At 39.1% G+C, this 27,975-nt stretch overlaps 1 protein-coding gene across 8 annotated transcripts in view; it reads right to left on the bottom strand.

Moving 5' to 3' along the window:
• The window catches only part of PCNX1 (pecanex 1), a 129,437-nt gene that overhangs the window by 44,249 nt on the left and 57,213 nt on the right, over positions 1-27,975 (bottom strand). For 4 of the 8 annotated variants that reach the window (XM_075129655.1, XM_075129656.1, XM_075129657.1 and 1 more), the window contains 9 exons: positions 21,309-21,350; positions 18,226-18,316; positions 15,372-15,429; positions 12,968-13,185; positions 11,215-11,368; positions 6,507-6,539; positions 5,409-5,580; positions 3,455-3,565; positions 1,593-1,684 (listed from right to left, as the gene is read on the bottom strand). In XM_075129655.1, coding sequence (XP_074985756.1) covers positions 1,593-1,684; positions 3,455-3,565; positions 5,409-5,580; positions 6,507-6,539; positions 11,215-11,368; positions 12,968-13,185; positions 15,372-15,429; positions 18,226-18,316; positions 21,309-21,350 — 971 coding nt within the window. The remainder of the gene's footprint in view (positions 1-1,592; positions 1,685-3,454; positions 3,566-5,408; positions 5,581-6,506; positions 6,540-11,214; positions 11,369-12,967; positions 13,186-15,371; positions 15,430-18,225; positions 18,317-21,308; positions 21,351-27,975) is intronic. The other 4 variants (XM_048852378.2, XM_048852380.2, XM_048852382.2 and 1 more) reach the window with 1 other exon arrangement.

Genomic DNA, 27,975 nt, shown 5'->3' with positions numbered 1-27,975 from the left:
CTATACTTTTTGTAAGTTAAAGCCTTTAATCAGTTTGAACTTTCTCCTGTTCAGGTCAATGGAAAACTCCTATTAACCTTAATGATCATGTCCTAAGAGTGCTATAGTCTGATCAAGCATAAAGTTACAATGCCCATGTTAATACACTTTATTTGTATAATTAGTGCTTATTTAATAAATCTCTACGTATTCGCTTCTAATTTGCCTATAACCATGTTATGCAAGTGGCGAATACCATACGAATACTATAATAAACTGTTTTCAACTTTCCCTTGTGGTACTTATTGACACGCTGGGACTGGGTCTTCTTGGAGTCGGGTTGCTTGGGAATGCAGCCCAAAACTGGTGGTTAACTCCATCTCAGGCTGTAATAAATTGGTGCGCCTGTTTACTATGCTGCATCACTTGGGTTCAAAAGTAATTCACAAGGAATCCTCATTTTGGTTTTAGAAGACTACAATAGTTTTATTATTTGCTGTTTATTTTACAAGTACCACACAGCCATACTTAATTTACCCATGTAATTAAATGTTCAACAGTTTTAATGTACTGTACATACCATTTACCACACACCCCATGATCATAATCCTTAAAAAATTATTTAAATTGCAGTTCCATTCTGAAAATTGACTATGTAAAAAACTGTCACCCTCTTACTCAATAGAACTAATCCTTTTGTAATGTTTGCTGACTTTAGATGAAAAAATATTTACTCTTACTCCTACTATGCTGGATCTGCAGGGATCAGATTGATTTAACAACGTTTTGTTCTATCTTGTATATCAACTGATTTGTTTACTACGATCTAATCAGTTACACTCCTGCAAAGATACTGAAAACTATTGCGGATCTATAGGTTCACCGAAGGCACAAATTGGCTAGTAAATCTTTCCATCATCACAAGTAATAAAAGAAGCAAAGTTGACTCTCAAAGCCCAGGTTGATCCTGCAGGACCTACACAGTTAGAAAAAATCATTTTACTTGTAAACTGAGCACATTTGACCTAGAAATCATGACACACTACGCACAAACATGGAAGTCAGCGTCATATTTTTTGTTGCTTTTCAGAGTAAAACTGTACCTTGAGCAAGTATACATTTTTCTTTGCTCCCTTGTGCTTGTCAGCTGCCTCTCAATCCCTCTCCCATAAACAGATATTCACCACTTCAGCAGAGCAAACTATTCCCTGCTTTCTTTTCAAAATTAGCATTACTGTAAAAATGTTTTATTTCTAATTTGCATCATTGGGAGTGAGTTTTCAAATTCAATCTTTTGGATGAATCAGGAAAAACATGAATGCATGAAAACAATGCAAGAAGTTGACCAGTTCCTATGTGCCCCTCACAAGAACCAGTGCAGAAAATAAATTTAAGGGAGATGGGGAGAGCTTCGCTGAACACAAGTGCGTATTAGATAGTTACATGATCTTATGAAATTAAACATATGGCAAAGTAAGTGTAAAATGTTACCAAATCAGAATGGTAACACTTTACACACACTTTTCACAAATGTAAATAAGTAGACAAAAGTGAAAGGCACTGGAGAATCAAATCCTAAATATTTATTTATATACTATCAATGTACTGCTTACCTTCAGGGCGCCATAACACAATCCATACAATAATGCTACTGCCACAATACTACAGATGAAACTGTAAAGAGCTGCAAGCAGGCTTGTAGTGGCTGGAAGTAAAAGTGGGGTGGGGAAAAGGATCAGCTGCACAAACTTGAAAACGTAAGACTTTTTAAAGTGGACTGAACAAAAAACTACAAAAATTGCAACAATTTTTTGCTTCAATACCTGCTCAGATGTTAGAAAAATTCTACCAATTCCTACGTCGCAAATACCATCTCTCTCTCCTCTACAAGTTATTTTTCTAACTGAGCATGATTTACATTTTTTTTTTTTTCTACCATTTATTCAACAGCACTGCCTTGGGAATAGTCAACTATTGCTGCAACAAAAGCAGTAGATGAAAGCTGACACTATGTTAGACCCATGTGATCAATCTTCTCAATTCTCAGCAATAAACCAGAGAATATTTTCCCTTTTATAAACAAAATATAAATTTATAAGCTGGAGGCAATTTGACACTCGATATTCTTATGGAAGGTTAAATTCGGAGCCCCGCATAGTTGATAGCACTATTAACTTATATAATCTGTTCTCATTTTGGTTTTTGTTGATGAATATTTCTTGCAAAAAATGTTTTTGAAACACATCACTGAAAAGTTAAAGTGAGCAGCTAGTAATGAACACATGTCTTGGGATAAGGAGATTAGGTAACACAATAGGTGAGCTTGGTAATGAAGTGATGAGAGATGTTTTCAAATCTTAGTGAAAGTGCAAGTCAACACTGCATCAGGAGCACTGCACGACTGAAAGTGACTGCTCAGAAATCTGAGAATCACAGAATCATAAAAGGATGCTGCAGGAAAGGTATTAATTTAAATGTATACCTAATATTTAAACTGTGCCCATGAACCCTCACAGATACAGGTACACTGAAGATGTTTGCATCCTCACCACAACTAAAATTAGTCAAAGAAACGTATTGGGCTCAGTGCTGCTCTTTTGTATTCCCTGGCCCTGAGGAGTGTACAGTATGCATAACTTATCTGAGATGAAAAGAAAAGAGCTCTTAGCAGTGCTCAACAGTTACATCGCTAGCTAATTAAGCCGCTATGTTGATGGATTTAAAACCAAGTTTGGCCCTGGTCAGATTGGAGAGAGGCTGTGGATAAGAGTAGGGAAACTTTAGGATGGATAAGTGAGGGAGAAGCAGTAAGCAATCCTTAAGTAATGTAGAGAACAACAAGGAGATGGGAAGGGAATAGGGAGTTCTCAATACAGTTACACTTTCACCTGCCTTGAAGTGCGAACTGCAAGCGCTTTGATAAACGGGTTATAAAGATGTCACAGTTCTACATATCTTGGGCATTCATGATCTGCCTTTTTACCATCGTATCTAGATACCAAATACAACAATTGAAGGAATATTTTTCTGTGACTGGACCATTTTTCTGCCCCCCACCCAAGTACAAGTCTCTTACTGGATTTACATTTGATAGGTTTTTAAAAGGGAAGTGAAGAGTTTTCTCCTTTTCTGCACTGCCCCAGAATTGAATTTTCTACCAGTAAGTTATTTTGCAACTTTTTGAAACAATAAGCTCTGACAATAAGCTCTCTTACTGTAAAAGCACACTTGAGGGACTATTTTACTTATACTTACACTGTGAAAGGAATTGCTCTTTGTTACAGAACTGTGCTACGTAAATGAGTATCGGTTCTTTTCACTGACTTCAGTGGGTTCTGTATTTTAAGCCCAGACCTAGAAATCATGTTACTAAATAGACTTTTAAATTACATTATTAATTTGATTTGAAAAATGGTAGCAGCTGCCTGGTCTATTCAATACTTCCCTCTATCTTTGACATAAAAGCTGCACTCACCATTGCCACCAAAGACATGAATATCCAGCTGTTCACAGAGGTACATCACAAATGTATTCACCTGAGGCAGAAGACCAATGAAGAATACTATAGGGAAACACAGCGTAAATACTACGGAAAAGAAAGGTGAAAAAAGTGAGTATGGAAAATCTGATATATTGCAATACTCTTCATAGTTTCTTTAAGCTCTGTGATATAGTCAAACAAGATACAATCCAACATTGCTATGGCTATACTATAGGGACCTTCTAACAGTTTCCAATTGTATTAGACTTCACTTTAACATCCACCTCCAACTTAGATTAGTCACGACTTTCCAACATTCAGAGGGATAAGTACATCTTTGCTGACTCCCAATTTAATCACCAGTGAAATCTGTGTGAGCCAGTCTAACATGACTGGACTTTTATATCACAACCTTTTCATTTTCACATAGTAAAGATCAAGGAAGAGGGTCTTCAAGTATAAAGTCTTGTAAATTTGTCACTCACAAGAATGAAGGCTCTCATGCCTCTCATCAGATCACTTGAACTCCAGGAGGGAAATTCTGGCCCCATTTAACTCAACAGGGCCAAAATTTCACCCTTGCTTTTATTGTGCTACCATAGGTTTGTTTAACAATCAGAAGAACCTCACTGCAACTGATAAATAAGTTTACAAATCGAAGAAGAGAGGACGTTTGTTTCTTTAATTCTAGCTTCCCTCCATCCCTGTCTCCTCCTCTCCGCCCCCCAAGATGGAGGGCAACCATTCGATTGGACATTACACATAGGTTATATATGCTTTTCCACCACAATAGAGACATCTTAAGCTCCTTCTCTCTCATCTTAGTTCAGACTACCTGTATCGAACTGTTGTAGCACTGTTCTCTGACAGACATCTGGAGTGGATTTAGACTATCTATGAACCAGGTCCACATGTCCCACTTGGTGGCCAAATGATAACAGATGTCTTAGTTGAGCTCTGATTAGTCTAATGCCAGCACATGGCAATGATGCCAATCAACTCTGAGGTTTGTCTTGCCCTGCGTCTGTGTTCTCTGGCAGACAGGTTTTACTTCTCCAGGAGTGAACGAATTCTGGTTCAGATCTGTGCTCTTTGCTTCTCCTTAGTGGTTTAAGTTTGCCATCAATGTACAGTTCTTTGTGGAATGCAAAACATTTTGTGAAACAGTGCCCTCAGTGTTACTAGCTGCTTTGAAAGCACTTTATCTGAAATAAATTACTGTTAATTGTTCAGAAGGAAGAAGAATTTAGGGGTGATGCACTGATCACTGGGTTTTATGAGCACAGTTATCAACACAAGTACAAATTGCATGGATTGAGACAAGCCTACCTGAGCAGAATACTGGAAGGAAAGGATTAAGAAGGGGGGGGGAGGAGAGAGAGAGAGTTAAAGTACATTGAAAGCTATCTCAAAGATGGACAGAGCCTAAAGAAAATACCATTGCCAATCATGTTGACCAATACTGTCTCATTGTTTACTTGTACTCCCCAGGCTGTCCATAGCCATCTGCTGCCTCTTGTCTTATAGAGTGTAAGCTCCTCAGGGCAGGGATTGTATTTTGTTCCACATTTGTACAGTGTTTAGCACAATAGGGTCCTGTTACATGACTAGGGCTCCTACACCCTACAGTAATACAAATACAAATTATAAACACACTCCCACCAACGGTGATACTTATTTTAAATTCCTAGCTGTTTGAGAGAGGAAAATTTTCACACTCTAAAGCTCTGTTATGGACACCAGAAAGCTTAAAGCTGCTCTCTCAAATGAAAGGCGAGTGAACTGGGGTCAGAATGTAGTGCTGCAATAGTCTGACACAGAGATCTGGACCTGAGATTTAGATGATAAAAGCCTAAAATGCCTCCACTGTAGTGGAATAGCCAACTCTAACCCATGGTTAATATCATATCCCGGTTATTGGATGTTCATGTACAAAAAAATAACTCACCTATAACTAAGTCCCTGGCAGACAACAGCAGCAACGGGTTGGTGAAAACCATTCCATACAACCTGAACCTTGTTGTAGATGTATTTCTGCTACCATAATCCAACAACCATATAAGAGCGCAACACAAACAGAAATAAACTGGCCGACTATAGGCTATGATACGATTATGACCCTGAAAATTATAGAAGATTTGTTTCATTACTGAACAGAAATGTGCTCTTCACATTTATAATAATAAATTCACATAACCACAAATTTTAATTTTTGTCCATCCTTTTCTCCAAAAGCCCTCTCCCATAGTTTGTCAATATCTCTCAAAGAATATTTTATGACAGTACATCAAGGAGTTTTTTTAATCTGTCTTATATTGGTGTAAAGACAAGGACACTTATGGCTCTAATGTTCAATGCCTTTCTAGATGAACAGATTTTCCTTTATTCTCCATCAGGTTTTTAAACAACGTTCCTTACTGAGATATTAAAAACAACAGGACTATACTCCAAGTGTTCTTGTAAACAAAACTGAAAAAATGTGTTTGTTTTTATTAGATGTAAACCTCAAACTAAGAAACATTTTGTATTTATTGGTCAGATTTTGCTACTGCTAAAAAGCCACACTGTTAGATATGTAATAAAAAATACAGTAACTACAACCTACAATACTATACATAGCTTCCTTAAGAGGACTGATACAGTTTCTCACCTCTGGCTTAGGTCACAAGTAAAATAAACTTCTGTCACACCAATCTAATACATGCATAATAAAATTTCCCACTGAGTCTTCCACAGTAACAATCTGAACTCTTTCCATTTTCAAAAGTGCTTTATAACTAGTCCTCATAATACACCTGAGAGTTAAATAGTCACGATTTTAGAGATTGAAAAACTACAGCAAAGAGGTTGTGACTTGCCCAACCCACAGAAAGCCATAATTGGAATTAAATACTCAAATTCCCAATCCTGTACAACAATAGAAGTCTCTCATCCCAAAGATGGCACTTCTCCCCAAATGCAGAGGACTCAGGCAAAGAGAGTTAATCCTCAATGGTGGAAGTGCTGCACCCACTAGGGCACTGAAATGGCATACGCATTGACTTACATGTCGAGGGGAAGAAGAATCTGGTTGAACACTCTGAAAGTAAAATGGAAAGAGAGGAACATTATTTTGGGGCCTGCTATCTTTAGAGCAGTATTTCAGGTGGTAACCCTGAATCAACGTAAGAGTCCAGGATTATTATACAGATAAGATTCCAGGAGTGTCACTCCATCTGTGTATCATTGTGAAACCTAGAATGTCTGTTGAACCAAAAAGAAAAGGAGTACTTGTGGCACCTTAGAGACTAACCAATTTATTTGAGCATGAGCTTTCGTGAGCTACAGCTCACTTCATCGGATGCATACCGTGGAAACTGCAGCAGACATTATATACACACACAGAGATCATGAAACAATACCTCCTCCCACCCCATTGTCCTGCTGGTAATAGCTTATCTAAAGTGATCATCAAGTTGGGCCATTTCCAGCACAATAGCCCATCCAAAGTGACAACTCTCTTCACAATGTGCATGATAATCAAGGTGGGCCATTTCCAGCACAAATCCAGGTTTTCTCAGCCCCCCAACCCCATACACACACAAACTCACTCTCCTGCTGGTAATAGCTCATCCAAAGTGACCACTCGCGATGTGATGTTTGTGTGTGTGGTTTTTGGAGGGGGGTGAGAGAACCTGGATTTGTGCTGGAAATGGCCCACCTTGATTATCATGCACATTGTGAAGAGAGTTGTCACTTTGGATGGGCTATTGTGCTGGAAATGGCCCAACTTGATGATCACTTTAGATAAGCTATTACCAGCAGGGCAGTGGGGTGGGAGGAGGTATTGTTTCATGATCTCTGTGTGTATATAATGTCTGCTGCAGTTTCCACGGTATGCATCCGATGAAGTGAGCTGTAGCTCACAAAAGCTCATGCTTCAAATAAATTGGTTAGTCTCTAAGGTGCCACAAGTACTCCTTTTCTTTTTGTGAATACAGACTAACACGGCTGTTACTCTGAAACCTGTTGAACCGAAGTAAAGCAATGGAAACAGTTTCAAGCATGGTTGAGAGCTCTTTTGGTTCAGAATATCACCAGCTGCAATCATTCTGGGTTTCACGGTCTGTTACAATCCAGTTTTTAAGTTCTCGGCCATTTTAACTTTATGAACAACATTTGAGAGACAGCAAGGCACATGTCTATGCCATGCCAAGAGTCCTCAACTATTGTGATAGAGGAAACCCCAACCATTACCCTGACTCTACAGCGAATCTGCATGCAACAATTTCATTGGTTGTATGAGAGAGACTATATAGATCATAGAATATCAGGGTTGGAAGGGACCTCAGGAGGTCATCTAATCCAACCCCCTGCTCAAAACAGGACCAATCCCCAACTAAATCATCCCAGCCAGGGCTTTATCAAGCCTGACCTTGAAAACCTCTAAGGAAGGAGATTCCACCACCTCCCTAGGTAACCCATTCTAGCACTTCACCACCCTCCTAGTGAAAATTTTTTTTCCTAACATCCAACCTAAACCTCCCCCACTGCAACTTGAGACCATTACTCCTTGTTCTGTCATCTAGTACCACTGAGAACAGTCTAGATCCATCCTCTTTGGAACCCCCCTTCAGGTAGTTGAAAGCAGCCATCAAATCCCCCCTCATTATTCTCTTCTGCAGGCTAAACAATCCCAATTCCCTTGTAAGTCATGTGCTCCAGCCCCCAAGCATTTTTGTTATCCTCCGCCGGACTCATTCCAATTTTTCCACATCATTCTTGTAGCGTCGGTCCCAAAACTGGTCACAGTACTCCAGATGAGGCCTCACCAATGTCGAATAGAGAGGAACGATCTTGTCCCTTAATCTGCTGGCAATGCCCCTACTTTACAGCCCAAAATGCCGTTCGCCTTCTTGGCAACAGGGGCACAATGTTGACTCATCCAGCTTCTCATCCACTGTAATCCCTAGGTCCTTTTCTGCAGAACTGCAGCCTAGCCATTCGGTCCCTTGTCTGTAGCAGTGCATGGGATGCTTCTGTCCTAAGTGTTGTCCTTGTTGAACCTCATCAGATTTCTTTTGGCCCAATCCTCTAATTTGTCTAGGGCCCTCCATATCCTATCCCTACCCTTTAGCGTATCTACCACTCCTTCCAGTTTAGTGTCATCTGCAAACTTGCTGAGGGTGCAGTCCACGCCATCCTCCAGATCATTAATGAAGATATTGAACAAAACCGGCCCAAGGACCGACCCTTGGGGCACTCCACTTGATACCGGCTGCCAACTAGACATGGAGCCATTGATCACTACCCGTTGATCCCGACAATCTAGCCAGCTTTCTATCAACCTTACAGTCCATACCTCTTTAACTTGCTGGCAAGAATACTGTGGGAGACCGTGTCAAAAGCTTTGCTAAAGTCAAGGAACAACACATCCACCGCTTTCCCCTCATCCACAAAGCCAGTTATCTCATCATAGAAGGCAATTAGGTGAGTTAGGCATGACTTGCCCTTGGTGAATCCATGCTGACTGTTCCTGATCACTTTCCTCTAAGTGCTTCAAAATTGATTCCTTGAGGACCTGCTCCATGATTTTTCCAGGGACTGAGGTGAGGCTGACTGTCCTGTAGTTCCCCAGATCCTCCTCCTTCTCTTTTAAAGATGGGCACTACATTAGCTTTCTTCCAGTCTTCCGGAACCTCCCCCGATTGCCATGAGTTTTCAAAGATAATGGCCAATGGCTCTGCAATCACATCCACCAACTCCTTTAGCAACCTTGGATGCAGTGCTATGGACTTGTGCTTGTCCAGCTTTTCTAAATAGTCCCAAACCCCTTTTCTCCAGAGAGGGCTGGTCACCTCCTCTCCATGCTGTGCTGCCCAGTGCAGCAGTCTGGGAGCTGACTGTGTTCGCGAAGACAGAGGCAAAAAAAGCAATGAGTACATGAGCTTTTTCCACATCCTCTGTCACTAGGTTGCCTCCCTCATTCAGTAAGGGGCCCACGCTTTCCTTGGCTTTCTTCCTGTTGCTAACAAACCTAAAGAAACCCTTTTTGTTACTCTTAACGTCTCTTGCTAGCTGCAACTCCAAGTGTGATTTGGCCTTCCTGATTTCACTCCTGCACGCCTGAGGAATATTTTTATACTCCTCCCTGGTCATTTGCCCAATCTTCCACTTCTTGTAAGCTTCTTTTTTGTGTGTAAGATCAGCAAGGATTTCACTGTTAAGCCAAGCTGGTCGCCTGCCATATTTACTATTCTTTCTACACATCGGGATGGTTTGTTCCTGCAACCTCAATAAGGATTCTTTAAAGTACAGCCAGCTCTCCTGGACTCCTTTCCCCCTCATGTTATTCTCCCAGGGGACCTTGTCCATCAGTTCCCTGAAGGAGTCAAAGTCTGCTTTTCTGAAGCCCAGGGTCCGTATTCTGCTGCTCTCCTTTGTTCATTTTGTCAGGATCCTGAACTCTACCATCTTATGGTCAATGCCTCCCAGGTTCCCATCCACTTTTGCTTCCCCTACTAATTCTTCCCAGTTTGTGAACAGCAGTCAAGAAGAGCTCTGGGTTACTTGGCCCAAGTGCTACATCTGAGACATAGCATGTGGCTTTCAGCAACTAGAAATCTGTAACCTTTGTAAATATTCACTAGATACCTTATGAAATTTAAAACCCATGCTGGGGACCTGACAGAAATTCCAACACTAACTAATCTGACACTGAGTAACATTTTACTTTGGAAATTTAACTTTGACAAGCTTCTTCTCTGCGCGTATTTTCAGTAAGGACTAGAGTGCAAAAACAGTTAACTTCTTACAGCAAGCAGTTTTTGACTCATGAGTAGACAGTTAAATAGAGATTGGGAATCTGGAAGATTAATTTTTACTAGTCTCATATCACAACATAGATTATCTTTAAGTTTTATAGAAGAAATTCTCATGCTAGAGGAGATCCAAATTACTTCTGACCCATTCTTCTTTTCTCAAACTCCCTTTCCTTCTCAGAATGTAAGCAATCTTTTAATCAACTGTATTTTGAAATGAACTTCTTGGCAATTTGACATCTGGTGAAATGCCAGGATATAAAGTAGAAAAAGGAATATCTACATGTATTTTTGGAGGGAAATCCTTTTATTTAAATTATAAATTACAATAAAAAAAAGAGTCCATTCAATGTTCTGACCTTCCTTGCCAATCTTTTAAAAATACACCGACAGACTCGTCAGATCAAATCAACAAATAAAACAACTGACATCTCCACATAATCCCCAAACCACCAATACCCAACTCTACCGACACTCATATCTTGAACAGGCCAGGGAGAAAGGATGGGCCCTTGCCATGTGTCTACACGGCTAACACACTCAGGCCATACCAGATCAGAAGGAAGCAAATTCCAAAGGTCCAGGGCCCTAACAGAACACATTACCAATCACTCCCTTTTTTTATAGCAATGGGGTTTCAATTCAGTTGTTTCCCCTGATTATACCTGTGGTAGTATGTCATGGGCAGAGAGGTTTAGGTTTTTATTGTTCCTTTTTTAACAAATATACACAAGACTACTCCAGTGACCTTGTGTGGCCTTATTCCAAACTTTAGCAGAAGCCAAAATTTTTGTTTTACGAACTTTTATACAGTTCTCTTTCCAAAGTTCTTGGTAGCCTAAGTACTCAACCTTCACAGACACCTTTGAACAAGAAAGTTTGTTGCACAAGTCATCAGTTTATTTCTATTGTTCAAAACTGTAATTAAAAATGAAGATAAAAAAACTAAGGTACCTTGAGTAGTGAGTACTGACAACTGGCTATTACCAGGCAAAACTGGAAGATCCAGATATCCTTGAAAAAGCCCTCTATAAGGAGTACAGAACCCAGGAAAGCAACTAAAATAGCTAGAATGACAGCTAGCACATTTTCAAGGATCTCACGATTCCTGTAGGGGCGAAAAAAAAAAAGAGTAATATAAAAAAGCTGGATAGGTTTAGAAGAGATTAGCAGAGAACAGCTAGCACAAAGCCTAGCAAATAAGCTATGCTGCTGGTAGCAAAATGGGCCTGAACTCTTGCATAGTACATATTAGCAAACTGTAATACCTGTCTGTTAGCAAAGCTTAGGCAGAAACTACCATGAGTTCAGTGATTGAGATAAATGGGAATGGAGGCAGGAGCAGGGAGGGGGGGTGATAACTGCCATCCCAGCAGCCTTTTGATGTACGCATGGTGCCTTTTGAAGCATATTTACAATTGATAAAAGGAGGTATACAACACAAATTTTCATAAGGGGCTGGAGGGAGAGCTTGGCCTCACCCAGAAGCAGCAGCTCCTGTCCCACACGACTGGGCACCTTGCGCTTTGCTAAGTACACCACGTTGCAATTCCACTCACTCAAATTTGGCCCAGCTAAACCTAAATGGCACTCTGACCCTGTGTACGAGGTTGCAACACCCAGGATGAAGAACGAGGCCTAGGCCCCGTGGCCCAGGGCCGCCACTGCTGGGTAAGTGCAGGGCTGGCTTGCTCTCCAGCCCACCACTAAATGACCCATTACCCATTCCCTTCCCTCCTCCACCCCCCATTTACCACCCACTGCATGTGTTCAATGAAGGTTGAAGACACTCAGCATCTTGAAAAATTGGGCCTTTAAGAAGCAGCTTTGATGACCTCAGAAAGTAGTTAAATGCTCAGCTAGATGAAGAATGGTAGCCTCTAACATGGGCCTGTCTCAGAGTTCCATAAAGGATGCTCAAGAGCCTATCATCACATTAGGGAAGGCAAGAAAAAAATACTTTAGCCATCTTATTTATATGCAACAGGGTTATTTATTTAACAGGAGTGTGTAATGCAACAGTTGAAATTACTCTCGCACTCAGTGGCACTAAGCCACTCAATTCAGACTAAGCAAACTACAGTGTAGTGGTGACTAGCAGAAATAATAGGTGTTTACAGAGTTATTGCACAGACAATCGTACTGAGGAAAATTTAAAATTACTGTTTAAACTTCAATACACTGAACATGGCCAAAAGGAATTCGTGCTCACTTCAACAGGTGACACCAAATAACAAGATTTAGCTGTTTCTGCCTATAAGATGACACTCTGGGATTGCGGTCACCTCTTGAATCATACTTGCATTATCTCCGTTTGTAACCATCATTTGGAGTGGTTTCGAAGCTAACGTCTTGCACCAAGCCAATTATCTGGCTTTACAGCCAAGTGTGCAACAGCAGTCCTTCTCTTTCTGTTTTTAAATAGTTCCTAGAGAAGTCAATAACTTGTTTCCACACAAGGTATCTTATATTTGAATCAACAATTTGGAATTTATACTAATGGGGGTTAGAGGAGAAAACAGAGGTTAGCTTTCATAATATTAATGCAATTAAATTTGTTCGATTTCTTTTTTCAGTGCTCGATAAATTTATATGGCTTGCCCAGGATACATCCATTTGTACTATGTGGTATATTATTCACAATTTAGTTATAATTCTAAATCTTTGCTCCTTTGAGCTGTAATCTGGTAGTACATGAGGATCTCACCTATCAAATAAAGCCAAGAGAGTTAGCCTATCAAAATTAATACCAATCCACAGCTTGGGTAGGATCCAAAAGCGATAGTATTGTTTAACTTTCTGGGCTGCTTCCTCTTGTGATTGCATACGGTCCTGAAGGTCAGGGCTTAGGTCAATGTCTTGGTGCTCCAGCAGATCTGTATCTATAGTTAACAGCCTGTTCAACCTGATCTGAGGAAGAGAAAGCTAAAAGAAAATAAGTATTAAGAGTACTTTCAAGTTATAATTACACTTTCTACTAACTACATCTTTGAAGATTAAGAAGTTTTGGTTTTGAAATACTATTTACTAGTTACCACTTATTTTCTCTGTCCATAGACAGACATGTGAGTGGCACTCTTATTTTTGCAGCATGCAAGTGTCTGCTAAATTAATTATTCTATTTAGAGTGGAAACTCTAAATCTGAAGAGAGGTGAACTAATGAGGCAAGCAAAAGTAATACTTGCCACAGACAGAGACTAATTCTGATTTTAGATAAGTGGCTATATATTGACATCTCATGTAGTCAGCTATGCTGCATGCAAACCCATGCTCAACTCAGTAGTTGATTTTGTGAGGCAAAGCAACATACTCGTGTTTCAATGATCAGACTTATGCCCAGAGTATTTAATATACACTTAAGTTTTAAACAATAAGGTTTGCTCTCACTAGCAAAGCATTATTCATGATTGGCCATGCTTTCCTATCTCTTCCTTCCCCTGCCATTTAATGTTAGGATTCTTCCCCGAAACCTCAGTAACACCACAGAACACACAAAACTATTGATACCTCAGGATACATGACTGAAGAGTGAGAAACAGTGTTACAAAAGTATGTAGTAGAAACCCTAATGCCCAACCAAGTGTGTAAATACTGTGAAAAGGCCAAGCGACATTTTAAAGAGGTCCCATTTACTCTTTACGTATAATGCTGTAGAGGTTGGAAAAATTATTTTAATATGGAGTTGTAGCTGGCATTTAATTGAAGCTCTTTTTTGTTTTTAAAAATTAGACCGAGACATTGTCAATTTGAACAAAAAAAAATTACACCTGCCCAAAAATTGTGTACCTATATAATTACATCTAAGATTACTGTAAACAAAATAAATAGGTTCTACTTTTCATTTTGGTTACTTTGTACATTCAACAGCTATGTGTGTATAGTCAGTTTCAGAGTTCTCCTATAGTGTCTTTTTTTTTTAAAAAAAAGAGGAATTTAAAATGGAGTCCTAGTAGAAACTTGAATTTTTTTTCATATTAGTTTTTTAAAAGTTGACAGGTGTCTTTTTAAAGCAATGTCACTACAAAAGATGTGTCACATCTTAATGATCCATTAAGCTAACTAGAGACTTAAAGTGTCAATTTGTATTCATAAGGTTTGAGTTTCTCTGAATTTCCTGAATTTGCACAGTTACTAGAAAGGGGAACAGAGGATGGGGCAGCATACACAGCTAGTACCCATCAACCAGTGGGAGCTCACCCTTGAAAGGAAGCTTCCACAGGAAGCCACAGTGTTTCCAAAACACATCAGGATTGAGCTGTGGAGATCACATAACCCCGGACAGGACCAGAAACAAGCTTATTACTGCTCTGCACTGTTCTGCACCAAAATTCCACCCTCCCTCTATTTTTGGTTATTTAAGTGATTTAACAAGTTTCATCATTCAACCGTAAGTTGTGTGGATCATCAGAATGATGATTATTTGCGGATTGAATGGTATGGGAATGGTAGAACGCTGAAGGAAGTACACAGGTATGCTTGGAGTTGACAGTAATATCAGAGATGTGTGTGTCACAGGAACACTGAGAACTGCAGAATTTTTTGCACCGATACTGTATGTTCAGTGATTTTGTGTGGGCCTTTGGCTTTACTTAAGTGTCTCACTTCACATGTTCTAACCTTTGAGCATTAGATCCTGGTGGCAGGGTGTATACCTTTATAGGAAAGTCATGATTGGTTCTGGGGACTGCAGCATAGAAATTCACACCTCCTGTGTCCTACAGATCTTAGAGGTGCATAGGAATAGGGCTCTACCAGAGTACATGTATCAATCTTTAGGCCAGCTTTATGACATTTGTCAGAACCACCCCTAATTCCAACATCTTTTATGATCAAATTATACAAATTAAAGATCATATTGTAGTCTTAGTTCAATTTTAAAAGGTGTAAATTACTCATATAGTTGTGCTTGTAGATGAATTTAGCTTTAAATTTGCATGTATATATGTCTGAAGGCACTGCAATACTGAATATGAGCTTCTTTCCCAGTCAAAAAAGTTGCTTTTTTAAAAGCTGGTACAACAAGGTATGGTGGATCAGTGCTCTAAAAAAATGTGCATGCAAATAGGCAAAAGGTTGCTTTATCATACAAACAATTTAAAAAAAAACTTACTAGATCATGTGGATAAAAGCGAACTGAGGTAGAACTTGATACATGAGAATCCGTGTCGCTACAGGAACAGAGAAAATACTTTAAATTAATATTATATTTGACTTCAACAAGCCACTCCAGTGTATTAAAACGCCTGAAGTTTTACTACCCCCCACAATGCAAGACCAAACTTTTAGCATAAGCACCTTCACTCATTTTTGTAATTTCTTAGACTTCACACTAACATTTTAAACAAATAAGTATTTGAGTTTGAAGATGCTTCTTACATGTAAACCAAGGCGACGGACAACAAATTTTACCCATATATTGAATGGCAAAGAGCTCATGTGTGACAGTATCTGCTACAACCACAATAATAAAGATGCTCTCTTCTTCCTCATTTCTGCCATCTAAATTATACCTTACCACAGATCCCTGGATTGGCTAGCAACTGTTGTCACAGACGGAATCATCTCATTTCCTGTTGCCTGAGTGAACCCTTTTTTAAACTTGCTAGCCCTCAAAAGATGACATCCCTTAATGAAAATCTGAGTATGTCTCCTTTGGGCTCCCAAGGTAAGAGAATCTGGTGGACTTCTGCTCCTACCTCCTTCTCTCTCTCCCATTTCTCCTGCATTTCAACATTGTTGCTGATTGTTATATAGTTAGGGTAAAACTAAGCAACTTAAGAGTCTAACCTTCATTGAAAGTCACTTCTATAAAAACTAAAACACTTTTGAAAATGTAACATAGGCATTTTTTAAAATATTACCCTCAATCTCTAGTCAGAAGTTCAAACAAACAAAGTTATCTCGCCATTTGCACACATTTTAGGCCAGATTGTTTTTAATGGATTCTGATATCAAACCCTTGCTTCTCACAGCAACGTTAAATTTATAGCAAGAACTTGGACAATTAATTTCACATAAATATAGTATGCAAGGATTATGTCAGAACTACACCAATTTTAAACACACTTCCTTTATTCCCTCTCCCTCAGATACAAGGTATCTTAATTTTGCATTTTATCAAAATTCAGAGGGTGTTTTAACAGAGTAAGCAGAAGTGTGGCTATCCAGATTTTTTTCTAGTTTGTGCCTGCTCCATCATCTGCTGTTTCTGACCATCGGACCGTGCTCCTCATTGTAAGAGTAAACGATGTGAAATAAGTTGTAGTCTTTAGTTTAAAATGAAGACTGAGTCATTCTGCAGGACTTTTTCAGTTAATTTTAAAGCCTACACCCAAAAGCCATAGACAAGTTATGCTTTAGATTGGAAAACATGGAAAAGCACTCGTGCAAAAAAGCCGGCTGAAAAAGTTGTACTGGCAGTGAGAAGAACTAACCAAAGGCCAATTTAGTTTAGGATTTTTGGGTTTGCAGTTGACTGCAAGTTCAGGCCAATGAGATTCCACTGCTCTGGCAAGTGATGGCCAATATAGCTAGTTGTGCATTCCCTGCAGACTAATGGTAGGAAGGAAAAAACACAACACCTCCTGCACCCTCCCTTTGGATTTAATAGCATTCTGAACTGGACTGGGTCATTTATAATTGGGCCATAATGTTGTTGTTCCTCCAAGTGCCCAATTATTCATTACTCCACAAGCCTCACCTATCTGCACTTGTTCACCAGCCTCCATTACTTCAGTTCAGTGGGGCTGTCCTACATTCGTAGGATGTAGAATCAGTTTTCGTTTTGCTTTTTGTAAAACTGCAAAATTCAGTAATTACTATAAGTACAGAATGAAGCTTCTAGTGTATGTGTTCCTGCACAGAGCCGCTGGCGCAAAAAAAAAAAAAAAAACAGTGAAAGCAACTCTGGACAATTCACCCCATAAATCTATAGTCAGAAGACTTATTCGACACTATGCCAATGCATTCAGTGTATGGAGATTTTGGTGCAGCTAGGAGATAAGTGTTTGAAGTCTCCCAAAGCTAGACTAATTTTACCTCTCAAAATTACAATTACCCACAGAAATGAGAAAGTTGAAAGTTAATACCTCAATTAGATTGGGTCAGTTCATACTGCTCTTGGGTGCGAATCCCACTGCTTACTCTACAGCTGTGCAGAGCCCTCTTAGCAAGACCACTGCTGTTAAAACGTACAATGCATAAGGGCAAGATCTGGCAGGCCCACGCAAGGAATACACAAGTTTGTGTCAAAGGTCAGCTCCATAGGAGGTCCCTGTGTACTGTTGCACAGCAGGGATTTGGAGTGTTCTGTTGATCCATGATCCATGGCTACATGGATCCAACAGTTGTTCTCCTATGGGCGCAAGTGGTGGAGTTTACTTCAATCCTGAGGGTGGAGTAGTAGGCCCAGAGCAATTCAGCTGCACTTAAGTGGCGTTTTGGAGGACAAAGAACTCTTTATAGCACCAGGAAAACTTCCCAGTGCACAGCCTGCTTTTCAGACTATGTTGGCAGGCCAAATGTTTGACTTCAGGAACGTTACATTTCTCTACACTGTTTCAGACCATCTGCACACTCAAGAACACAGTATTATCGATTTACGTTTGCTTCACAATTGGAAGTTTATTTTGCAGCCCTAACGGCTAAATTTTAATCTATGATCATATGCTCTGCAGAAACTGATAGTAAGTTCCGCAAGGGAAAAAATCATTTTCTACAGACTATATGGAAGTGCATTTGTTAATCCTTGAGTGAACATATTTACTATTATTTGGAATAGCCATTTTCCAAGGTATTGGTCACCTTAATGCTGTTTTCTGCTAAACTTGTTCAGATTTCACAATAGTAAAGAGAGACACAGAATTACATTTTTTATACTTCAAGGTCTTCTATAACTGAAATTAAATGCTTGTAACTATACTACAGATAAGATAAGAAGCCTTCTGACTGGCCTTCACACACACCAGATGTTGGATGATCTTCTTGCAGCTGGCTCAAAGTTCACAAGTGACATGTCACAGCCTCCCGTCTCGTACAGTGTAGAACTAAACTTACCTATTAAAGAAAAGGTCAAGAAAGATCAAATATTCAATACTGCTTCATCGCAGCAGTGCGGATTTCTAAAGAGTAACATTTTAATGGATTGCTATAAATGTAGATCTCAAAACAAATAAGTCATCACATAAAATGTGACTAGCATCATGGATTAACAAAACATCAGGAAGAGGTAGCAAAACCTTAGCTTGCTTAGCATTCTCCTCTAATACCAAAGTGATGTCTCTCATGTCAATTAACATGATATATTTTAGACACAACTGCAATTCATTATCAACTATGCTTGTCAGGAAAATAAACAATATTGGAGATACAGGGAAACAACAGTGAATTAACCCAACAGAAACACAGTGGTAGCCTTTCAGTGAATATATAGACAAGCTACTTGAAATGGCAAATTGCATTTGTGGGGTTTCATAGAAGACACACTACTGTAAGCTTTGAGCCATGTGGCTGTTACAACAGTCTACTCTATCATCCACCATTAGCAATTGGCAACCAGGACATTTAACTAAGGTAGAAATCCCACATGTGGCAAAATTAAGAGGCTTTTAAAGCCAGGTTTCTGCTTGAAAATAAAATTCTATAGAGAGCATAAGTGTTTTGTCAGTTATACTCGTGTCCGTGCTTGTCTTTGGAGAGGAGAAAAGAACTGCAAGTAGAGAGATCTAGGATCAAGCATTTAACAGGGTTTGGAGAATGAAGGCATTATTGGGACCTAAAGAAACACCATTAATTTGATGTTTTTACTTTGGCTAAACCAACATCTATTTCAACAATGATAAGAGAGAGCGCGCGAGCCTGTTCCTAAATCTAAGAACTAAAGAAGAAAACAGTCAGAAATGAAAATCAAGCCCAAACAGTAAACTGCCTGATCCACAAGATATTTATCCTTACTGTGCCCTTCTCTCCCCAAAAACCTGGAAGCTTGCCCATAAGTCCAGATTCACGATATTTCAGCCCAAAGGTTAGAAAATGAATTCTAAAAAGTCTTTTAATGGAAAACGTTCTGCTATCAGCTTTATCTTGTCTAGAATAAATATGATCTCTTGCAATCTCTCATTGAGATACTGTAGTTTTAGAGCTATTAAATCAAAATCAACACTGTAAACTTTAGTTTGTAGGTCCTACATTTTTTAATTTGATACAAAAAATATTTTTCTGCTCCCCTATATTTAAAAGCTGTAGTATGCAGTCCCAAGAACAACACCTAACATGATCAGACCCTCACTTTCCTCCTCTCTGTACATACACCTGACTGCTCATAATTCTTGTAGAGTCTTGGAGGCAGGTACATCTGAGCTCCCCCTAGAGAAGTATATGAGGGTGAAGAGATAGGAAACGCAACTGACAACCAACAGAAACAGTGTAACTAATGCAAAGTGCTTTTAAATGCACAAAATAAGTGGAAAATATTCGCATAAAAATAAAAACTTCCCACTGAGTTAGAGACTAAGTGCTACTTATAACAGTAGTAGTTATAAAAGAGTAAGGGAAAAGGAACTTGGAGCAACCTGGCCACTTGCAAATTAAACCAAAAGGAAAAAGGCTGTTTTGGCCCGACATTTATACATGTTATAAATTACATACAATGTGCACTAAATTTGGCTAAAGGAAAGCTTGTCCACTATATCTAATTATACTTGCTATGGATTATAGTAGTTAGCGGACACTGTAGATATTTGAATTAATGCTTCAAATGTCAGTGTCTTTTTGTAAGTTTAAGATCTCGGTTAGGCTCTCCAGATAAGTGTCCATGGTTTGCCAAAACAAACAATTGTGTTACTGAAGTAAAGTTTAATTTTACCTAATGCCCCATACATCTTCTCTATCACCTCCGATTTATCCCATTTATATAATTAAGTTTCACAATTACAGCTGTAGAAAGATTTTAGTAGTTGAAGCGAACTTCAAGGTCAGATCACACGCTTCATATTCTGGCCAGGACAATATTATTTATGACTCATCAAAAAAATCACATTTCAACACATGAACAAATTATCTTTAAAAGAAACAGATCAATCAGCTAGGGGTATTCCCAATTCTTGAAGCTCTTGCACAACTGAGCTAACAGCCTGTTATGGGAAGTCAACAGAGGCAATCCAGTTAATGCAATCAGAATTGAGTATTCACCAAAAATACCCTCTCAATCTGTTGGATTTAGATAATTTAGTTCAACAAAATTTATGTGCCATTAAGGACTAGTCTACTTTGGTCATCGAAGAAAGTTTATTATCTTAAAAGATTATATTATTACATCAACATTGTCTCAGAAGAGTTTGCAGCTGTGGAAGTTCTAACATACACTTTCTTCATTCCAACGCCTCTTTGAAGCTATCAAAATCCAGATCTGCAAATGCAGAATATGTCAGGCTCTTAAAGGCCATGGTGAGATAAAATATTCCATGTAAGTAGAAATATGACAAAATAATTGCAGCAAAAGGCAAAACTCTCAAAATGTAAGATTTCTTATTTCCATTTGAATGAATGCACTTTTACCAAGATATTTGTCATGCTTCACACTTTTGCTTTAAAAAAAAACATTCACTTTTCCTAGTGAAAGTTAGCTCATTTGTGTGAAAAACATGGCTCTAAGATTCAAATTTTGGCATCTTCTTGATAAAACATAGTTGTCCTTTTCTAAAAGGAAAGAAAGTGATGTTCTATTAACATATTAAGTAACCCAAAGCAGGAAAGACTAATAAAAGATTGTTTTTTGGGGGTGAAGTTAAGTTTTGGGTGTCCTACAGTCTTCATGAATTGCTAAAATGTCATTTAGCTAGATATCATATGCTCAGAAAACCAAGGACTAGGGCAGCATGGAATATTGTAGACAGACTTTCAGCTCAAGTGTGAGATCCTTACAATGCAGTGTAGAAATGACCAGATGAGGAAGTAGTCACAAAAGTTCTAGTCAAAAGATGCCAATGGACACACATCTAATTCTGTATTTTTAATTATGGAAGACTATAAATAGATATTGAATGTTTACCTACTGAGAATCTATCCCTCTCCATCCTCTTGCCACAGGCATCTTTGAAAATAAAAGTTAAGATTTTTTCAAATCTCATGTTACTTTTAACTAGTTTGAGTACAAAACATCTATACAATTTCAGAACAGTCATTTATCATGTTGCAATTTTCTAAGGCACAGCAGAAGTGCTATTGCTTACTCTTGGGAATAAAGAGATTAAAAACTGCTTCAGTTTTAAGTGTTCAGATTCTCAATATACATTTTTATTAAGTTATAATTGTTTTAAGAATTGTGATTTGAGAAAGGAGACTAAACAACAAATTTCAGCTGTGCAGCAGATCACCCAAACTTATCCTGCAGGCACAGAAATACAGGCAGTAATATGGTTGGCCACCAGATGGCATCTCCCCACACAACTCCTTAGTTACTGTTTGATAGAAATCTTAGTAACCTTTTAGGCAAAGGAAGAAAACTCTGGTTATAAATGTGTTCAGATTAAAAATACTTCCAGAGGTTAGGTCAACCTATTTAGAGAAGCTCTGGATATTGGCATATAACCAACACAGTGCTACTCAAGCACCAAAATACAGATTACATTTTTGAACTGAGATGGCAAGAGGAAAAGATGAATGTGGGCATTTGCTACAAGGATCAGAGAATACTATGTGCCCAAAGACAGAGTGGTGGCGGCTCTAGAATGAGAAGCGTAGAGATCCATGGGATCCTGTCTGAGCTGGCCTTCAGCAGCTACGAGGCGCAAGAAAGGCAGAATCAGCAGCTCAGATAGCTGAAACCAGAAATACTTAACTTGCATAAAACATGCTTAGAATATAAGTGTTCTAAAGTATTTGCCTGACAAATTACTTCCAGAACGCACTTCACGTTTCCAATTGGCTAAAGATCAGTTTGCCTTTGTCTAGCCTCCTAGGGTCTAGTTCTGAAAGATGCTGAAAGCCTTGATGAAGCAATCTGGCCAGCTTAGCACGTGGTGAAGTCTACATTAAACATTAGAATGAATTAGAAAATGTTAAAAAGAATTAGCTAACACCATATCTTTAAATCCTAGTCAAGACAAACCCACTCAAGTCAACAGAAGTTGAGGATATTCACCGCTATGCAAAATTTCCTCTCCTTTTAAGATGCAATTTAACTGACCTCACATGTTCAGCTTTGGGGTAAAGTCCATATAATTATGTTTTTGGAACTCGAGTGGTTTTTGGTTGTTTTTTTTTTTTTTTTAATATAAAGGTAAGAGTTTATGAAAATAGTAGCCCAAAAATCGAGAGCAACCTGACAAACTACCAAAAGGGAGATTTCCCAAAGGTATAAATGAAAACTAAGCGCCTACTACTTGTGCCTTTAAAAATTCCCCTCCTCCACCCACTCATTTGTTTTTTTATTTTGCATGTTTGAGAACTGATTCAGATTCAAGCTTCAAGCATTTATACTGGCAAGTGATTCAAGTAACGCTGAGAGACCGTATTGTAATTTGTGATCATCTATTGGACCTTTCCAAGGATCAAAATTCTGAGAAAAATCAATAAATTAAAACCTTGCAATAAACTTGAGAGGTAATCATCACCGCCACTTTAGAGAGAAGGAAAAAGGGGTGAAGTGATTTGCCCACGGTCACAGAAGTCTGTGACACAGCTTAGAATAAAACCTAGGGCTCCGAACCCCTAGATCTGTGCTATAACCACAAGATCAATCATATTACACTTTTTAAAATGAAGGATACAGCTGTCTGCAGTTCACAAGAATGGTTTACAGGCATCTCTCTTCCTAGGTCCAGAAATCAAGCACTTGTTCAAGTAAGTTAGCACTCTTCATTTTTAAACTGCCCCACAAACATTAACATCCACACCCCTTTGTGACAAAGGACTTCACAAAATTTACCCGACACCTACTTGCCCTCGGACTTAACTTACTAATCACAGTGAAAAGTATCTGTGCTGCCAGGCCATGCTCCAAAAACCAACATGCTGAAGTGTATTTTTTCCCTTTCATGGGCTCACACCAAATTAAAAGCTGTGTACAGTACATCAGGACAGTCTGTTTTCAGAACATTTTGCTTTTCCTTCCCAACACTGTCTTCTACCCTATATTTTGCTCTCTGCCTCTCCCTCCCCCTCAAAATCTTTGATACTTTCTTTCTGAAGTAACAGTATAATCTATACAAGCCCCCAAACTCCCACAGAATATTAGACATCTAATAACGTGAAGGCTGTATCTACAACTACTACTAAAGCTAACTTTGGAAGTACTGAAGATATTGCTCACCACTATCCATCCATCAAGTGCAATGCCCAGTTGAGGAGCCACACTTGTGCCTCCAGCTACTAGGAAAGGAAAGAATGCTGGGATTCTCATCAGGGGTGCTGTGCCTGGACCTTGCTCAAATATGTTATCTGGTGTGTTGCATTCAATTTGGAAATGGCTTGTACATCTGAAGTGCTTCACTCACTACCATCACTGGCTGCTAAAAGTGTGGTTACATTAGTCAACAATGTAACACTGTTGCAAAAAAGCAAACATCATTTTGGGATGTATTAGTTGGAGTGTTGTAAGCAAGAAATGAGAAGTAATTCTTCTGCTCTACTCCGCGCTGATTAAGCCTCAACTGGAGTACTGTGTCCAGTTCTGGGTGCCACATTTCAGGAACCATGTGGACAAATTAGAGAAAGTCCAGAGAAGAGCAACAAAAAAAAATTAAAAGTCTAGAAAACATGACCTAAGAGGGAAGATTGAAAAAATTGGGTTTGTTTAGTCTGGAGAAGAGAAGACTGAGGGGGGACATGATAACAATTGTCAGTACGTAAAAGGTAGTTATAAGGCAGAGGGAGAAAAACTGTTCTCCACTGCTTCTTGTCGTATCTTCAAGTTAAGGTCTTAAATTGCAGCAAGGGCAGTTTAGGCTGGATATAAGGAAAAAACTTTCTGTCAGGGTGGTTAAACAACCGCCTAGGGAGGTTGTGGAGCCTCCATCATTAGAGATTTTTAAAAGCAGGTGAGACAAACACCTGTCAAGGCTGGTCTAGATAATACTTAGTCCTGCCATGAGTGCAGGGGACTGGACTAGATGACCTGTTGACGTCCCCTCCAGTCCTATGATTAAGGCTAAGATTATATCGCGGAGGTCACAGAATCCACCACTTCTGTAACCTCAATGACATTTTCTGTGTCAGCCCCAGGACAGTGAGGCTGGAGCTGTCAGGAGACCCCGGCAGCTCCAAGCCGCCATTCCCGGGCAGACCCCTGTGCTCTAGCTGCCATGCTAGCAGGCACTGGACCACGCCCCCCTTTCTTTACCCTCCCGCAGCAGGGCTCAGGCTTAGCCACATTTTGTCAGTTATTTTTTAGTAAAAGTTAGAGACAGGTCATGGGCTTCCTTGAATTTTTGCTTATTGCCCGTGACCTGTCCCTGACTTTTACTAAAAATAACCATGACAAAACCTTAGCCTTATGATTATCCATTACTTTACCTTTCTTTCAGCTTCCTGGCTACTACAATAGAGGTGGCCTTTACTACTACTCCTTTCCCTCAACTTTCTGGTTGCTGCCAAGCAGGAAGTGTCTGTACCTCTTTTCCCCATCCTCTATTTTTGAGTCCTTTTCCTGTTAGGATGGCTTCAGTGACTTCCCAAGCACCAATAGGTGAAACTGATTTTACTACCCGGGGGTTCTGCTTAGCAGCAGTGAAAGCGGATAATAATCAGATTAGTTTTCACACCGTCGTAACTTGGAAAAACTTAACAATAGTAACAGCAGAGTCTGTTTACAAACTTAAGACAGCACAGCATTTCTACATACTGTAGAAGTTCGGAAGGTTCTCTTTGCAAGTGCAAGGGCTGGATTTATTTATTTATTTTATTTTTAAACAGGAACGCTTAGATCTTGCGTAAATTGATGGCACTCACCTAGGAAAACTTCCTATGTGACACGTGCAAGCAGAGTTTTCAAGCTCTGATTTCAGAGACAGAAAACTTAGCATGAGTTGAAGACTGACCAATACTAGGGGAGGAAATCAGTATCAGAGTTGGGCATTTTAATTGAAGAGTTTCTGGTTCTAGTCTTATAACCCTCAATATTAACATCCCAATACTTTAATACGGTATTTACTTAGATTGCTAAAAAGGATGGTGAGATTAAGATTTGATCAAAATAAAGTCTATTACAATGTACTTGGATATAACTCAGGGAAGAGAATACCAAATTGAGAACATAGGACTTATTTAACTAAAGAAATTCAACCAAAAGACTGTCCTCAAACTAAGTTGCCAATTGGAAACACATTATGAAATATAAGGAGCTAAATTAATACTATATAAAAGCCTCCCAGGTTGCAAGAACAGATTTTCAGAACAACATGGCACTCAGTCTGGGGAGCTCTTTTAGACAGGGGAGTTAAGGAAGAAGTGTGGTTCCTTCCATTTAGGTATGGCTACACCAGGTTGTGGATACAGGTGATGGGGGAACAATTGCTATGCCCTGCCCTGGATGTGCTACGATTTCTTTTCTGCTGAAGGAAATAAGATTCCTGGTTTCATGAAGTGCAAGTTCGTGGACATACGGGAGGAGAAGATGCCTGGTCTGGAACTGCAAATTTCAACTCTACACAGCATTCGAGAAAAATGAAGATGTCTCATCAACCAAATTCAGACATCATTGACACAGATGCCACAAGGAGGATGTGTGATAAGGGCTCTGGAGAGATTAGCAACTGAAGAATCAGACCAGCGATTTGTGACCAAAAGAATGAATGAATTGAGCAGATATTCAACCCAGCTAGAATTATCACATAATTCAGATACTCAGTGAGTCAACAACCAAGAAACCTGTCTCTGCAGGAATGGAACAGCTACTAGGGACATATCTAATGGATGCCTCCTGCAATATGAAGCAAGCAGCTACCAAAGAGGTTCTTCAACCTCTTAAGAAGGGAAGCAATTTTCATCAGAGACTCCATATTCAGAAGAGTGGACAGAACATTTAGCAAAGGATATGAGACACAAAAGGAACGGGTTGCTGTCTCCCTGGTGCAAAAATACAACATGCGATACAATGGCAAGATTGGGCAGTATTATGAAGTTTTCTGGCAAGTCTCCAGTGGTGAAGATACACATGCCATCAAGTGACAACATCAAATAGAACTACAACATTATAGGAGGGTTCTAGGATCTTGGAAGAGAGCTAAAGAGGAAGTCTTCTCACAGACCTTTCCAATCACATGAGCAAGAGAAGGGAGAAAATGCAAGAGACGCATTGGCTGTATGATTCATGTGAAGCTGAAAATTTTGGTTTTAAGGATGTTGGGCCACATTCCAGTGAGAGATGGGGTTGTATGAACAAGAAAGCCTGGATCTCACAGATAAGGGACCTAATCTTCTTTGTTGGGAACAAGATGGAGCAGCGAGGAGAATATTAAAACTAATAACACAAGGGGAGTATGCTAAGGCGGCAAATGCAATACAAACTCTGTATGTCCGAAACAAATTGAACAAATTTGGCAAAGAACATGAAGAGAAGAACATTTTCAACTGCTTATGTATCAATGTTAGAATTGATTAACAAGCTATAAGAGTTGGAAATTCTCATTGATGAGAAGAAATTTGATTACTGAACCCAGTGGGATGATTTTCATGACTGGACTGTTAAAATCTCTGGTTATAACCTGTTTACAAACGACTGAGTGGGTAAAAGAGGTAGGGGTTGTAATCTGCACTAAAGATGCTATATATTACCTGGTTTACAGTTATTGATAACTCAGAACTGTAAGATTTTGAATGAATATGGATAATGTGTTAACTAAAATCCCCAAAAAGAGGGTGCCTATTAGACCACTTAATTAAGCCAAAGAACAGGATGAGTTACTCCTAATGCACCTGTCTGAAAACGCGTAGAAAGAAAAACTGTGTTATAGGTGACTTCAATTTGGGAGAAGTATGCTGGTGGCCCCATGGAACCAGCAGTAAGAAAGCATTAGAGTTTCTAAAAATTATAGATACTTCCCTAACATAAGAAGTGTCTTGCACCCAACACCTGGTAACTATTTTGGACCTCATTATGATGGATTAAAATGAATTAATCACTGGACTGGAATCTGGTGGTTGCCTTGGAACCAGTGATCATGATCAGATTACATTCAACGTGGGAAAATGGAGGATTGTGCCAACCAATAACATGTACGTTTCGTGCTTCAAATTAGTTAATTTATCAAAGCTCAGGAAAATGAGTAAAACTGACTTACTTACTGACTTAAAGTAAAACTTTAAGAAGAACTTCTTAGGTGTCCAAAAGGCTATGAGTCCATAATCAAGAAAGAGGATAACTGATTAAAAAAGCCCAATCTAGTTCAGTGGCGAAGTGAAGGCAACAATTAAAAATTCGGGGCACTATGACACCAGGTGCTAAATTTTAAAATTTCAGTTTTAAAATAATTTTGACTCAAACTAATAAAGGCATTTACTTGTAAATTCTCAGAAAATTCATTCTGTCCCCAAAGAGTAAGTGCTGCAGTCCTGGTGTATTCTTCATACATAATGTGGCTGAGTTCCTGCTTTAAGAACAAAACTTTATGGAGCAGGAGCAACACACTTTCATAATTCCTGCAACACACAAATTGCAATGATCGATGCTCAATTGAGAACTCAATGATTCATACTAAATAGACAACAAAATCTGAAAT

Source organism: Caretta caretta, chromosome 6 (assembly GCF_965140235.1).
Source record: "Caretta caretta isolate rCarCar2 chromosome 6, rCarCar1.hap1, whole genome shotgun sequence".
NCBI lineage: Eukaryota > Metazoa > Chordata > Testudines > Cheloniidae > Caretta > Caretta caretta.
The sequence above is the reverse complement of the archived record's forward strand: the minus strand, read 5'-3'. Positions and strand labels throughout refer to the sequence as shown.